The sequence below is a fragment of the Protopterus annectens genome, chromosome 2.part0, assembly GCF_019279795.1.
Source record: "Protopterus annectens isolate FY-2018-M chromosome 2.part0, PAN1.0, whole genome shotgun sequence".
NCBI lineage: Eukaryota > Metazoa > Chordata > Ceratodontiformes > Protopteridae > Protopterus > Protopterus annectens.
In genome coordinates, this window is record NC_056728.1 from 1,750,954,768 (window position 1) to 1,750,972,147 (window position 17,380).

Sequence of the window (17,380 nt, forward strand, 5' to 3'; positions counted from 1 at the left end):
AGAACATTCAGACACTTAGATCTTCTAGGATTCTTGTGGCCCTTATTCTGCAGACTGTATAAAATTGATACAGGAAGCTCCCTTAATCATCCTTGACTGTGTGGGGGCCCCACAAAAGCTGTTGCTGGTTGGGGAAAAATGAGAAGCAAAAAATGTATTTAATGTATTAATCTCTGATTATGCTCTTTAACGTGAGCAGGGCTATATGACCCTGTTAGGATAAAGCTGATAATGGCCTCTGCTCTCAACTACACTAATTCTAAATCCAGCCCTGCTTAGATGTGTGTGTGTACAGAAAGCTACTGTAGGTTATGGGTGGGGGGCTGGGGATTGTGTGGTTATTACCTCTTTAATTTAAATCATAGTCAAACCTTAGAGGTATGCACAGGAGGTCAGTATAGCTTATGTCTGACCTAAGGACAGTGTGGTTTTTGTTTGTTTTACTTTTCTGACATACCTCACAGGTGTACAAAAAAGGCTACTGTAACTTCTGTAGCAGCAGTGTACTGTCTAGGATCAACAAAGTAGACTACATTACTGTAATCATTATTCTTTTCACTTTCCTCTCAATCATACATCAGGCATGTGTATTGGTGGCTACCTTTGGGGGCTAGAGATGAGTAGTGAGGAGGCATGCTATGCATATATGTGTCAGCAGTCACTTGAAATACACGACTGTGGAAATTTGTAACTCTGCTTTCATCCCAATCTAACAACAGTGGGATGCATAGTCAGTGAAGCTTTTTTGGGGGGGGGGGGTTAGGGAGGCATGCAGCATTCTGGGATAGACCTGTGTATCCTCACAACAATCAGCTTGTTAGTTTACTGTGAGCTACTATTCTGTCAGCTTTCAACATTTAGCACTGGGCACAACTTAATATCTTCCCAGAAAGACAAAAATAAATAAATAAATAACAATAAGACTGAAATTCTTTTCTTACTCATGATTTTCGTTTAGGTCACCATTGGGTTAAAAGGACTGGAAAATGCTCTAAAGTGCATCCCAGAGCATATATAACCCTATGGCTTCTTGGACCCTGGCTAATTTGCATTATTTACTAAATGATTACTACTACGCTATCTTGGTTAGGAAAGTTGTGTTGAAAGGATGTCAGGAAAACTAAAGCTGAACAGAAACACAGAATTTTTCTTTGATCATAACTTCCGTTTATGCAATCATTCGATGAAAAGGTTGTGTAAAAACAAAAAAATTAAAAATGCACTTCAGTGCACATAGAAAGTTATGGTGTCTTGAAAAAGCTGAATAATTAGGTAAAATGTGAGAAAAGAAAGAAAAAAATCATGTGCATCATATTTGAAGCCCAACATGGGGGAAACAGAGGGGAGGACTGGAGGGTGGGTGGGTGTGTGTGTGTGTGTGTGTGTGTGTGTGTGTGTGTGTGTGTGTGTGTGTGTGTGTGTGGTGAGACTGAAACAGTAGGCCTAGGGTGTGATTTCACCTAAGTCTAGACAGTTACATAGAGTTGTTGTGATGCATCATTGTTGCAACTACATGCCAGTAACTGCAAATGTTTCTTTTCGAGATGGGCCAACATAGTATGGCACACTGACCTGTTGTAATATAAGGGCATTGTAGGTACAGGTCAGTCTGTGCATACTACTCCTAAAGGTTTGGCGGCATGAACTAAAAGGTTGCTTAGGAAGGGTGGCAGTGACAAGGTGAAACTTGCACTGGAAGTGCCTGGGGCCCCCAACTTGACATTTCCTGGGAGCCCCCAAAATGCTAACACTGGCCCTGAAAACAAACCACACTGACACAATCCTAGTTGTAAGCATTTTATATCACAAACCATACTGACATACTCCCAGTTGCAAACATTATACATCACTTATAATCTACCCAATCATTTTCAAGCATTACATAGCTCATTTTAGACCTGCTTTCTTTAAAACCTCATTCCTCCCCTGCACGTATTGTTCCAGCAATTCCCATTTTGCCTATGTAGTTTACTCCTACCATTTTCTAAAGATCTCAATTCCACTTGTTTTATCTCTGTTACTATATTCACTACTTTTAATATAGTTAGTTTAGATTTTGGTTTCCGTTTTCTAGTAACTGCTTTTTTGGCAGCTACCATAATTAGATACAGCAAAGCCTTACCATGTCTAGGCAATTCTGATTCTATATCATAGCTCAGAAAAAACATCTCCCTCGTCACACCAATCCACCCACCCAGCATCTCCGACAGTGCATCCCGCAGGGAATCCTTAAAGTCCGCCAACCCTCTGCACTTCCAGAAAACATGTTCTCAAGTACTTCCTTCCTCCCTGTCACACCTCCAACATTTGCAGTCTACCTGAGGAAAAATTCTCTGGAATTTACTTGGGGTATAAAAATATCTATGTAAACATTTCCAAGCAAAACTCCTAAATTTTCTAGATTTTGTTGCGTATTTGGGAGACGTACATAAATCCTTCCACTGTTTCTTTGTGAATTGCTTATCCAGTCTCTCTTCCCAATCATATCGAACCTCCGCTGATTGATTATTTTATTTAGCCAGCAATATTTTATATGCTTTATGCATTATTCCTTTTTTAATAGCATGCTTCTGTTCTAGATTCCACTAAACTCTACCTGTGCTGGTCTTTCGTTTTGGACCCCCTACTTCTTTCATTTGCCTACACTCTGATATCAGTCCTTGATAGGGAAGGCAATCTCTAACCTGCAGTCCAAATAAAGTATTGGCCTCTTTCCATTTTATTACCTTTCCCACTCTTTTGTGTCTTAAATGAGAATTTAATAAAGGTGTTAAAAAAGAAAATGAACGTACTACCTTTTCAAAATAATACTGCTATGTAAAGCAAACATTTCTCATCTGATGCAAGTCAATGGGTCATGTTTTGCTTCTACTGCATGTGCCCTTTTTATGTGGCTATGCATTCTCAGTACTTTGATCATGTGCATCTGCCATCATGTAGATGAAGTTAAATATTTTTTAACATGCAGAAATGATGCATTCCATTCCTAGGGGAAGGCAGGTAACTTATTAAATTCAGCATCTGAGAGTACTTGCAGGGGGAGTTTAGAAATTTTTGTTTTAGTTTTGTCACTAAGCACTGAAAAGAATAGCCATATGTCTTAACTAGCTCTATAACAGTCCTGAGTTGAGGCCTTCAGTGGACAAGTCAGCTTTGTCAATGTGTGTCAGAACAGAGAGATGATGAAATCAGCATGAACACGAGAGTATTGCTGGAACTGAAGTCATCCTCAAGTCTTGGTTATCTTCACGTGGTGGACCCTGTTTTACAAAATCTCACCAAGATGACACTGACATAAAGACTATCTTTTAAACAGCATATATCATGGAGAGAAGTAGGTTAAAAAAAAAAAAAAAAAAAGACAGTTGGGTGCACAAGTCCCAGGATACAAAAAGTGCCCGACCCTGGTGTGCACAGTGGTGCTAGGGACTGGAAAAATGGGAGTGCAGAATCCTCAATACACAAACATTCTTACAATGGGGTTATGCCATACTCAGGAGGAGGATGGCCACCCCTGTTGTAGGAGATCGCAGCAGTCCACAAAAATCACAAACACTGACAGGCCAAAAAAGAGCTGTGAAGATGACAGAGTAGACTACTTAGGATAAGGAAGAAATGATGTACTGTTACTATTATGCAAGAATCCCAGAATTTTCATATAGAAGATGTTGAAAAGATTAAGAGCGTGATTAGTGGTAAGAAAAATACTTGCAAAAGAAAAACTGTCAAAAGTTTCAAATAAAAATGTATGTTCATTAGTACAATAAATCCTGGAAAAACATTACATAGACAAAGAAACGCTGAGCCGCCCGGAAAAAGAAGTGACAGAGGAAGGGTGAAAATATACAAAACAAAACCCAGAGAATTTGAAAGGTATAAAAAAAAGAAATATGGACATGGGAAAGAAAAAGAGACTGGATATGGGTGCAATATTTATGCAAAGGAGAAAGCCAAACTAATCAATACAAAAAAGCAACTCCAAAGATTTTTGAAGAGAAATACAGACAAAGGCACCCAGATACAGAAAATGTCTCAACACAAAAAATAACACAAAGGAAGAATGCAGAACAGAAGATGAGTAAGGCAGAATTTAAACGAATAAAAAATTAAGTTAAGGAATACTTTTGAAGTGAAGGATTTAGTGTAGAAAGTAAAACACAGATTATATCACAACATGATGAAAAACTAAGTCCCCAGATTAAGGAGAAACTGATGGAATGGGAAGCATCAGATCACTTGCCACATGATCATGTTCTGTTGCCTTCAGCAGGAAACCAGTACAAAACTTCAGTTGAGTTGCACTCTGAGGCCAGGAGCAGTAAACAGTGGCAACTCTGACGCATGCATTGTCACAAGATGATGATCTGGAAATTTCTGTGAATGCTCGCAGGAAACAGAGAGCAAAGAATGTGCCCTCAGTTTAGAAAAAAATAATCTAAGGGAAGAGTTGCCTGATTTAACAGGAATGAGTAGACACAGTAAGATGATGAAAAAATAGATTACAAAAAGTAAATTAGACCTAAGATGTTAGAAATTTGACAAAAAAGATGAACACAGTAATCAGGACTATTAACAGAAATTCATGTGATATAACAGAAGTAAATAGAATATATTACTGGGCAGCTAAACAAATAACAGATAAAGTCTTACCACAAAAATACAGAGTAATATGGGAAAGGAAGGGAAGAAATAAAATGCCATTGTGGAAGCACTGAATAGAGAAAACTATAAAGCAGGTAAAACAAGAAGTGCCACTGTTAGAAGAATACAGAAGAGGGTACAGATCAACAAGATAGATGTGCTAAAAGCAATGCACAGTATCAAAACAGACCAGGATCTATCATACACTACTGCAGATAATAAACAAGATATCAGCACAGGAAGAAAACACTTCGAGGATATGCAGATAAATATAAATGAAATGTACAAAATAAACAATTCATTGATGACCCAAAAAGGTTTTATAGAGAACTGGGAAGCAAACCAAAAGGAATAGAAACACCACCAAAATAAGAAATAAACAGACATTTTGGAGAAATATTTATGAAGACCCTGTGTAACAAAGATGCTGAATGGATAAAAAATGTAAAGATACAGTAAGGAGATTAAATGTACAGGATATGGAATAGGATTAAGTAATGGCCAGAGAAACTGTAAAAAAAATAAGAACAGCTCCTAACTGGAAAACTACAGACCAAGATGCAGTACCTAACTTCTGGCTAAAATTATTAACATCTTCACACAAAAAAATTAGCCCTGAGTAAGAATTACTCATCCTATTATGCATCCTAAACAGACACCAGCCTACTTAACAACAGGAAAAAACAATACTTCAACTTCAAAGTGAACCTGTAAGCCATCCTAAAAATATAGACCGATAACTTACCTTCTGATGATGTACAAACTATACAATGGAATGAATGCAGACAGAGTTTATAGTCATTTAGAAGAAAATGTAATCATGCCAATAGAATGAAAGGGTAACAAAAGAAAGTCATATGGAACAAAGGATCACTTGCTGCTAAATAAAGTCAAGATTGAGAATTGTAAAAAGGGGAAGAATCTAAGTATGGCACTGATAAATTACAAATAAGCAGTTGACAGATTCCCACATTCATGGATAAAGGAGTGGTTACAGATGTATAAGACACATTCGACACTGATCAATTACTTTACAGTGACCATGAAACAGTGGCAAACCACTCTGCAATTAAGCCATAACAAAAGGCAAATTATTATCCTATGGATAACAATTCAAAGGGATATTCCAAGATGATTCTTTGTCACTGCTCTTGTTTTGTCTTGCCTTTAACCCATTAAGCTATTTACTTAACAGATTAGGTTTAGGTCTTGGTTACAATTTGGCCCCTAAAAATTTCTCATCTACTTTTTGTGGATGACTTAAAAAGGTATACTGCATCAGATGAGGAGTTAAAAGCACAACTGCAAGTGGTTAAAATTTTCTCAGATGATATAAGAATGACACTTGGTCTTGATAAATGTGCAAAGGCAACACTCAAAGCAATTAAGTTGCAGTACCAAGAAAAAAAATATCAATCTAGGATAGGAATGTGATTTAAAGGAACTTGAGCAGGAAGGAGTGTATAGATATTTGGGAATCGATGAAGGATCAGCAATAAAACATGAACAAATTAAACTCAGTAATGAATACTTCAGAAGATAAAACTAATACTAAAACAGCTTTGACATCTAGGAATAAAGTCCAAGCTATAAACCAAGTTGCTCATCCTGTTTTAACTTACAGTTTTGGTGTGATTGACTGGCCTCATAAATTACAGTATCAGATGGACAGAAAAACAAGAAAAATACCTCACTCTTATCAAATGATATATAAAAAATAGTGTATATCAAGATTATATATTTCACTCTCTGAAGGAGGTATGGGTCTTCTCAAAACTGATTACGGGTATAGATCTGCAATCGTGAGATTGCATACATATCTGCTGATCTCATCAGATACAAACATAGTGAAAGTACTACAACATGAGAAGAGGAAGTCTAAGATGACCTCACTGCTAAATTTGCAGATGCAGTCAAGTACCAGCCGGGAATGGAAATCAAACCAAAGGTGGACAGGAATCAGACAGCAACTGAATGTGCCAAAAAACAAAAGAAATAATATAAGGAGATGGATCAGATAAGAAGGAAAGAAATGTGGAAAAGCCATAAATATAGTATCAAGTATAGAGATCTCCTGGAACAACCTCATCTTTATCAGGATTTGATGTAGAAATGGATAAGAACAGGCAATTTGAAACCAAAGGATAGTGGACTATGTACACTTTGGTTTACAAAGTCCACTGAATATGTGGGTAAACGGACAAATGTAGGTTCTGGAATAAAAAATGGAAACAGCCGCACACCTTTTTGCCGGGTGCGATATACTCATGTCATAGGGCCTGTGCACTGACAGGCAGAATAATGTGGCAAGATTGTTGCATTGGGGATTCTGAAACACTACAATATAGAAGTAGCTGAGAAGCATTGGAAAAATAAACCACAAAGCATTACAGATAATGATGAAGTGTACATCACATGGGATCACACATTAATAATTCAAAAAACAGATGTGAGAAAACAAGATACAGTAATCCGTGAAAAAAAGTAGCATTGATCACTGAAACTGCTACACCTAGCAATTACGGTGTTTCACGTACAGAGAGAGAGAGTCCTAAAATTTCAAGATTTGCAGGCAGAAACAAGGGCAATGTGGAAGGAAAACACCCAGACAGTTTCAATAGTAGTAGGAATAATGAGGCTAATGAAAAACAATTTACAGCCATATTTAGATAAGCTACCAGTACATGTAACCCCATATGAATTGCAGGTGGAGTCAGTTCTGGGCACACTGCAGGTGCTATTAAGAGCACTTTGGCTAACATCAAAGATTGAAACAATACCAATTTCATGAACTTTAATTATACCCTGACTTATGAATTGGGTCCATTCCTGTAATGGTATTAGAAACCCAAAAGATTTGGAGAAATTAAACTGTGATATATCAAGTTTATTTCTCGATTAGAGTATAATGCACTTTAAAGGAAGGCAAAATCTTTATAAACTGTAACTATATTCCATGTGTGTGTCTGAATTTCCCGATACAGGGTATTACATAAACAAAACATGCACTGACAACAATAAAGAAATTAAATATCTTTCTTCATGCAGTCTGACCTTGGCAACTGAATTAACTATGTAAAAATGCACATAGTGAAAACACTGCCAATATTTCCATGGGCTGTATTGTATATTCTCTCTACACACACAAACACATGTGTACACATATATAATTCACCCACAGAAAACACACACCTGTACATTATACAGACATATACTACCTGTGTTTATTAACCTGTACATCTGCAAGCAACTCTGTGCATTATTTGCTATATGTGACTGTTTTATCTATATCACCTATACCTGAATCATAAACTTAATAAATATTTGTTTAAAAGAAAACAAAGCTTTTTAAAAGAAGCAAACCTGTTCTAAAAGAGCTTTCCGTTCTGAATCAAGAGATCGGACACGATTCCGTAATACTAGAATTTCTTTGTCAAGTTTAGCATTATGTTCTTTGGCTTTCTGAAGCTCAAATAAGTCTGAAATGCAAACATAGAACAAAATGCATCATTTCTTTATCACTATAGCTGTACCATTTGAAATAAAACAAAAATACCAAGTAGTCCAGAGTATATTTCACTTGCTCCCTAACTTCCCTTCAGATCCATTTTCAGCTCAGCAGATCAGCATTTACATTTCATTTATGTTAGTTATTTGTTCATATAGTTCTTGTTCTACTATATCATCCTACCACTAGAGTTCCAAAATGATCTCAGGCACTAGATATTTCTCTATTTTTTTTTTACAACACACAACTATTACCTGAGTGCTTTCTCGCATTCTTTCTTATCTTCCCTCTTCCGATACCATGATATATAATTTATTACCTTTGATATCCACTCGTTAACTGGTGCTCTCTTTCTGTACCATACGTCTTATAACAGAGAATCCTACTTGAAGGAATGTACAAATCTAAATATTTAGCAGCATGGCCATAGTTATATTCAAAATTTCATTTACATCAATTTATTAAAAAGAAATTTGCTAAATGCTGCTTGTCTATTGTGAAAATGACTTACCCTGGACAAGAAGAAGCAATATATTAATACTGCTAAATAAATACTTCTTGACTCATGTTTCATTTTGATCACTGTGAATTAAAGTTTCTGTATGCTGAGGTGTGCTACAAAACACTTCAAACTCAACTCTCACATCTTTTCAATAGCCACCTTTGTACCCTTATCCGTTTTCTATGCAGAAATGGGGGCTGCAAGTTAGACCACAATGGTACAGCAACAAACTTTATGTCTAAATTACCAGTACCTAATAGACTACTTAGAGGTGACATGTGTCTGACATATCAGGCATCCTCTGACCCAATGCTGATGAATTTACTGCACATCAGAAAATTCTTCTAAGAAAATTGTTTAGAAGATCAGATATATCTCACAATAGATACTGCTTCTCTCCACATTGTATAATGCTGTATGGAGTGTGGAAATATTCTCACATAAATTAGCTAAATCACAAAGTTTTAACTGCAAGTTACTATGACAAAAAAAGGAGCAGCCTGGAGGGCTAACCTCAGGAACCTAACTCCTCATATCAATCTGAGGGTAGACATGGAAGACTGTTGTAGAAGAGTCTGGTTGGAGCTAACCTACAGAGAACACCTTGTGAAAGTACCTGCTTTTTATTTTACTTATTGACTTTTGAGAACTGAAAGTTGGCCTGGGAGAAGCCTGCAGCCTAGTAATTTCCTTATACTACAAGACAGTATCCTGAAGGAATGAATACTTATGAGAAATTTACTGAGGTTCTCTGCTTTCTTTTGAAACTGCAAAGCCAAGTTGACTAAAATTTTCTGGTTTACTGAACAATAAAAAAAAAATATGTTTTTATATACGTCTTGCCTCCTGGGTGTTTCTGGAACTTAACATAGTGGTGTGTGAAAGGGCAATTGGCCAGATTTATTTCCAATTGTAACTACTTGTAGTACTACTGCTGCCAAGTGTAAACCATATTTGGGCTACCAGTTCCTTGTTCTACTGTGACCACTGTTTCAGGCATGTTTAAGTGGTGATTGCAGCTACAGAGGTGCTACTAGGGGAAAACTGTAGTGTCACATGTGGAGACTGACCAAAGGCTGGTGCAGGTGTAGCAACATATGGCTATTTTGGCCAAAATAGCTACTAACTTAAAGATTGTGCTGCCTCTGAAGAAACTAGCCAGTGGGGGTGAACCACAATCATTGTTACTGATATTTCAGTAATATGCCACCACACAGATCTAGTGATGAGCAGAATGGGCAATAATACTGTCATCTCAGTTTACAGGAGACACACTAAAAATGTACATGAAAAATTATTGAGAATAACTGCTTGGACTATGACAACCTAAAGAAAAAACTTTTCGTCAAGGCTAGTATAAACCTTTGACGTACAAGCAAAATAATTTCATAACAGGATTTTTAAAGAAGACAAACTGGTAAGTGCACAGACATATGAGTTACAGCATATTTTAAAGTTCTGACTAGCAACAGGTAGGTTCAAAAGAGCTTTACCTAGTAATATAAGAATATGGGTACTGCAGTGCTCCCAAGAAATCTGATAAGCTTGCTAACTTTACAAGGATGCATATTAAATTTTCCAATATTTAAAAACAAACTGTCTGCTACCAAGACTTAAACTGTAGTAAGAAATGCACCTTATTCTGTAAAACAAAACTGGCAAGTAATGCGTTCATTTGTTACAAATGTGGGGGAAGGGGCTCAATGCTAAATTCTGTGCTACTAAAGAGAATGTTACCGTCCAAACTGAAATACATATATTAAATGTGGTTGTCTCAACATCTAGGATAACTTTGTCAGCTTTCTTCACTATGCCACAACCAAGCTAATAAAATGTACTATATTTTAGAAGTGAAGTTAAAGCCTTGCTAGATTCTGCAAGCATGATTTATTTTGTCAAGCTTTCAAAGTATGTAAACATAAACTTAACAACCAAACAGTAGAAGCAACATGCATTCATGGTGACAGAAAAGAGCATCTCCTTGCACATGTAAAAAGTCATAAGAAAACTGATACATCCTGTGACTATAACAAGCTGATTGTTATGATCTCAAAATTTCTGGTCTTGTGCTGGGAGAGGGTAGTTGCATCATGTTAGCAATGCAGAATGTGCGCCTGCTTTTATATCTGTACTCAGAATGTATACTCTAGTACAGCACTTAAGAGTATTCTCACAAAAATAGTAAGATCACAAGGTCTTAGTTTCCAATAAAAAAGAGCTCTAAGTTTAAAACTGCTGTTTGACTGCACTGGCTTTTGGAATTTCTAAATTTAAAGTTTGGACATTTCCATTACATTCTGACTTTGGTTTTATTATATATTAGTTTGTTGTATTTAAAATTTTGTTTTACTGCAAGGGTTGTTTTAATCTACCTGCCCAATTCTTGCTACACTTTTAAACTTGGCTGCTTTTTTAGCTGCCAACCCCTACTGTAAATTAGACTTTGGAAGCCTCTACCAGTGCTAATTCTACTGAGTACTGATAATTCAAACTGATAAGGCACTCCCCATTAGATTTTTAAAGCTTGAGATAGCCTGAATTTCACGTCATTCCATTTCAATTAGGGCACACTGTAACATTCAGGGTTAATCCAAATTGTAAAAAATATATAGGCGTATAGGCTGGAGGATAAAAACACACAGTTATTTATTACATAAATAGGTAAGCGCTTTCGAGGCAATCCTCTTCATCAGACCTTAATACAGAATACAGAGACACAAGATTTAAATAAAACCAACAACCAATAAAAACACATTCTAAAAATCAGTGTGGTAAACCTCTTTTTTTCAAAAGAGGTTTTAAAGAGACGGCACTATTAAGGCCAGGGGGTAAATAAGCCTTAAAGTTAATAATCCATCTCAGTTCAATATATTCAGTCTCATTATTAATATCACCTTCTCTCAAACTTTCATTAATTTTTTATAAAACCAAAAATTTAAAACCATGTTGAACACCAAGATGTGACACATGCTTAGCCAGTGCATTCGTAGACTTATTATTTTGTATGTCATTGAGATGTTCCATCACTCTCTCCTTCAACATATGGTTCGTTTTACCAATATAGAACGCACTGCATAGATTACACTTAGCCAAATAAACAATATTCTTAGTGGAACAGTCAGCATAAAATGAAAACTCTATAGGCTTCTGGTGTACCGGGTGCATAACCATACAAGTAGACCAAATATTACCACACACTTTATAGGCTCTGCATGGATAAGTGTCTCTACGTTGTGAAATAAATCTCTCATACGTACTATTGTGCTTGTAACACAACCTCTGTTTCAAATTTTTATTGTTCCTAAAACTAAAGCTGGGTGTAGATCCTATAACACAACTGATACTAGGATCAGTAAGCAGAATAGACCAGTTCTTTTTGATTATCTCACATGTCCTACTGACATCACTAAAAAAGGTTAAACACAGTCTATTTACAGTCTGAGCATTTACCTGTCCTACATCTTGTGCATTGACTGGATACCCACCAGAGAAATAAGGCTTAGTCCTGTAGCCATCAAGGGAATCAACTTCCTCTACAGCTTTATCAATATCAAATGTTTTGTATCCCCTATCAATGAGGTCTGTGGTCAGGCTATTCATTGCTTCCACAAGATCTTCCCTGTGTTAAGTCTCCTACAACGTAATACCTAATTCTTGACTATATTCTTCGTGATATGCCTAGGATACATACTGGAGTGATGAAGGATATTATTCTTCATGCAGGCCTTCCTATGCATCCTAGTAGAGATGTTACCTAGCATGTTCGTATTCACACTAACATCCAAATTGTGTATTCTTTTCTGCGTTTTTCCTTGTTTTAACCAAAAGCAAACTGTTTGCATTATTAACTTGGCCTGGGGGCCTCAGTCTTGTAGAATCATTCACAACAGTGAGAGAGTAGTGAACTGCTGCAGGATTTATGCCTCATCTATTACATTTCCACTGCATTCTTCTGCTTGCATTTAACTTGGTCTAGGGACCTTAGCCTTGCAGTATCAAAACAGTGACAGAATTGTGAACTGCTGCAGGCACTGAGCCTTATATATACAGTTAAACTACATTTTACTGTTTACCAATTGGATTAATCTCTAGATCATATCCTATAACCTGTGATGAGATGTGCAGATTTGCAGTGCCCTGTACAGACACAGGCACCTAGAGTTGTAATTTTCCACATAAAACTTCCTCTATTTTCTCAAGTATCTGGCTGTGTGTACAGCAGCTAGTTTGCCTGCTAAGAAGCATTACCCCAAGAGTGTTGTTTTAAAGCAATCCTAGACCTTTCCTGACTTCCAAGATGGCCAATGTGTAACAGCCTAATTTCAGCCCTCCCAGTGTGAAAACATAAATTTGTCTTTTTTTGGTAAATTTCAGTTACTGGCTAGAAAATGCACTGCCTGGATGCCAGCAAAGAAGAGATTTAGAGAACCTGAAAGAAAATCAAAAGGTGAGAAGAAAACACTGGCTGGGAACAATCCCAGCAGCTATTCAGCAAAAAGCAGCCAAGCTCCATCTTTGGTGCAAAATATGACTTCTAGTAGTCTACAGAAAAAAAATATGTCAAATCTGCTCAGAGCCGATTAAAATAAATGAAACACTAAAGGCGTAGATCAACTCAAATAAAAAGCTGGAAAATGGAAGCTTTAAACTGATATTTAAATGAAATGATAAAACTACAAAAATTACAGGTTGAAATGAAGAAAAGGCTGGCTGAGCAGGACACTGCTCAAGAACAGATTTCCAAAAAACTGTAGAATTAGAGGACGCAGCACGTACAGAAAACCTGAGATTTTCAACATAACCAGAAAGAAATTAAAGGAACAGATTGCAATAATTTTATGAAGACACAAACAAATGGATTGGTATTACACAGCAAATGTTAATTGAAAGGTACATTGTATGTATGCTCCAAACCTTGCCATGAGAAAACAGCCAAGACCTCTAATAATAAAGAAGCAATCCCACCGGCAGTAAGAGTTGATTGTGACAAAACTGTGGTTGAAGGACAAAGTACCAAAAGTTAGAGACAGTGGAGTGTTTGTGGAAAACGATTACTCACTGTACACCACTCAAAGAGGAGTATATTTATTCCAGCAATCAAGGAAACTCAAGAGGAAGGTATGAGATTCAAGTGCTGCTGTATCTAGCTGTCTTCAGAATATTTTTTCCTGGAGGGTCAAAATCATTTTTTTATGCAGAACATGCTAAAGAAGAAATTCAAAAGTCTGTCCAACAAAAAGTGAGCTATCAAACAAAAGAGGGCTCAGTTTCTTATTCTTCTGATAATAAAGCTCATAAAAAGACTTTGCCAGCGAAACCTTTTCCAGTGTACCAAAGGAAAATGCTTGAGAAAGTACAGGAGTTGACTAGAAGAACAAAGAGTATCTTAGAAATGAACCACATCCTGGAGTTGGGAGATGGATATCAACAAGGAAAAAACAGCAACTCAGAATTAATGAATAAATATGGGATTACAAAGCATCAATCGCATTTGTGAAATATGAATGAACAAGAAAACCATGAAATATTGGACTTTTTTGACTTTGAAGTTCCCTACATGTTTAAAAAAGCATATGTCCTACTTTATGTCATTAATGTTTAGAAGAACAATATGGAGATGGGGAGAAGAAAGGGAAGATGCAACTGTTAAGTAAAACAATTTTTGTTCTTAAAAGTATTTTTTATAAAAGATGCCATACAATGCATGTTGTATAATAAAGCATTTTCAATTAATTTTGTGTATTATAGGTGATCCACTGTGGCGACCCCTAACCGGGAAAAAGCCAAAAAGTAAACAAGTGCTTTTTTCCTTCTTTCTTCTTGTTTAGTTTTAAGAAATGTAGGCACCGCAATGTAAAAAAGAGAAGAAAGCCTAATCAAAAGCATGTTTAAGATAACAGGTTGCATTCTTGAGTTGCTGAGGTGATGGATAGGTGTAAACATATACAGATCATGATACAAGTAAAATTGATATGTTTTTCTTATGTCTGCAAAGAAGAATGACTGGATTAAGGCCCTTGGATTGCTCTAACAAGTTTTAAGTGGAAGCAAGTAAATAAGAGAACACTGAATGTATTGAACATTTTCCCTTTAGCAAATAAATGTTCCCAGTGCAACAGGAGTAACTTGTAGCTGAAGGCAACTGTGTATCTGATTTTCATGTTTCTATGGAGACAAGTTGATAACAGGTCAATAAAAACAGAATATTTTTTCAGTGGCTAAAATATAATGTTTTTGAAAGCAATCAAGTTGTTTCCTATATCTAGGAGAGGAACAAAGACAAGACAAAAACAGACAGCACTTAGTGTAAGCAGAAGCATGGGTTGTACCATGTGTGCCTTAGCATTGATAACATTAATTATAGGTCAATTAAAGGATATGACTGTAGCTGTCATGCTGGGACAATTGTTACTATTAGCAGCGTTAACTTCATTATTTGAAGATGTATATAGTTTTGTGTGTTTGTATTAAATTAATAGGTGTGTGTGTGTGTGTGTGTGTGTGTGTGTGTGTGTGTGTGTGTGTGTGTGTGTGTGTGTGAGGGTTTTCTTTAAAACAAAATGTTTTGCAAGATTTAACATAGGTTCAAAGAGATATGGCAAGAAACAAATGTCAACCTACCAAAAGTGTAACATAAAACCTGAAACTATTCGTTTAAAAAAGCTGCTATACATAACCGGTAGGAATAATAACATTTCATAATGGCAACACTTTCCATATTATCTTTAAACATGAATGGTCTCACAGGTACATATAAAAAGAAAGAATAGTGAACTATATTAAGAAATGCAGAGTGCAAATAGCTATGCTACAGGAGACACATTTAGAATGAGCTAAGCATGTGAATTTGATAAAGAAAGGATTTCAGGATGGCTATTCAGCAGAATATCTGGGGCAAAGGAACAGATGAGTACTTGCATTAATTGCTAGAGGAGCTCCAATAGTGATAGAGGAGGAAAAACAGATAATGGTAGATTTTTAGTAGTAAGAGGATACTGGCAAGGGAGGAGGATTATGCTAGCGTGTATTTATATTTCACAGAAAAACTGCTACAATGGAGCTTAAAAAAATTCTGGGAGAAATAATCAGCTTTCAGCAGGGAATGTTACTTGTAGGTGGGGGGGGGCTTTAATTTGATTAGCAACAATAATGATGCATCGGGGGGCCTAGAAGGGAAATTAACAAAATTGGGCAGATTTCTGAAGAAATACATTAAAATATTTGGTATTTAGGATGAGAATTTAGTAGCAGGAGCTTGGACAGAATTTAGTTATTATTCCCCAAGGTACAAAAACTGAGCTAGGCTAGACAGAAATTATATTTCAGAGGAACATGTGCATTTAGTTGAAAGTTTTGATATGCATCTAATAATCATGCTCCAATAGTAGTTAAAATAAAAATGTAGTGTGATGAAATAAAAAATGAGCCACTGGCACTTCCCTATCTGTTAAACAGAGAGGAATTTAAGGAATCGGTACTAGAAATTATATGGGAGTTAATAGAGAAGATAGAAACGTCTTCAGAAAGTATGGCTAAGGAGTAGGATGAAAGTAGAGTTTAAAAGTAGGGTAGAAATAAAAGAAAAAAAGATACAGTTAAGAAATAAATGAACGTTATGTACTTATCATAATGTTAGATCCATGCTGTCAGATTTTCACCCATTTCAAACACATAGGTTGTCAGATCTGACCTTCATGTTGAATCCAAAGCTTTTTCAGGTCCAGAGCTCCTCCCTTGCCCATAATTCCCTGTACTCCACCTTAGCAGCTCAGATTGAGTTTGCCCCTATCTTGTGCCACATATACACAATCCTACTGAGAACATCCCTAATTTAGCTAATCCTAATCTATACAGAAACAGTAGTTACAGTCTCACACAATTGCTCAGACAGGGTATAAATGGTTTACTCAATCATCACAAAGCCTAAGGTAACAGTCTGGAAGTGGAGCAGGAGGGAGTTTGAACCAGATGAAAATTAAACAACATGGATCTAACTTCATGGTAAGTACAAAACATCTGTATACAATGCTGTCTACTTTTGGACATTTCAAACATAGGGGACAGAATATCCATAGTTGTCAAACTGGGTAACATCAAGGAAGGATATTCCTGAGTAAGGTGTCCTCAAAGGAAGAATGTGATCTGGATCGTACATCTAGTTCATAGTGAGACATAAAGGTGTGTAATGTGGACCAGGTGACTGCAGCACATATGTCATCAATGCAGAATCCTTTAGAAAAGGCTGGAGAAGTAGATACTGCTCTACCTGAATAAGCCTTAGGCTTACTTGGTAAGGCCAAAAAAGAAGTTATGTTCTTACCATAATGTTCCATGTGGAGTGTTCATCTCACCTTTGTTCTTACACACGGGTTCGGAGCCGATCCTCAGCTCCGAGTCGGCCTAATAGCAAAGCTCTGCATCTTAGAGAAGCTCGAGACCAGGCTACATCCCACAATCCTCCCTGCCATTACTCAGATCTAGTTTGCAAGCAAACCAGACTAACAATAAACCGGAGGTGCTAAGGCTACATACTGCCACAAAAATTCAGAGACACTATCTCACTGACAAATTAACTAAAGGGTAACGAAATATACCCTATGAGGTAAGCGGTAAAGACATGTGGACCAGACTCTAGTCCTACTCGTTCTTCCAAACACGTGAGGGAGGGAAGGGGGGGAATGTAAGAACAAAGGCGAGATGAACACTCCACATGGAACGTTATGGTAAGA

At 36.7% G+C, this 17,380-nt stretch overlaps 1 protein-coding gene across 1 annotated transcript in view; it reads right to left on the reverse strand.

Moving 5' to 3' along the window:
- The window catches only part of CCDC30 (coiled-coil domain containing 30), a 2,524,512-nt gene that overhangs the window by 1,344,505 nt on the left and 1,162,627 nt on the right, over positions 1–17,380 (reverse strand). The window contains exon 10 of the mRNA XM_044060442.1: positions 8,005–8,120. Coding sequence (XP_043916377.1) covers positions 8,005–8,120 — 116 coding nt within the window. The remainder of the gene's footprint in view (positions 1–8,004; positions 8,121–17,380) is intronic.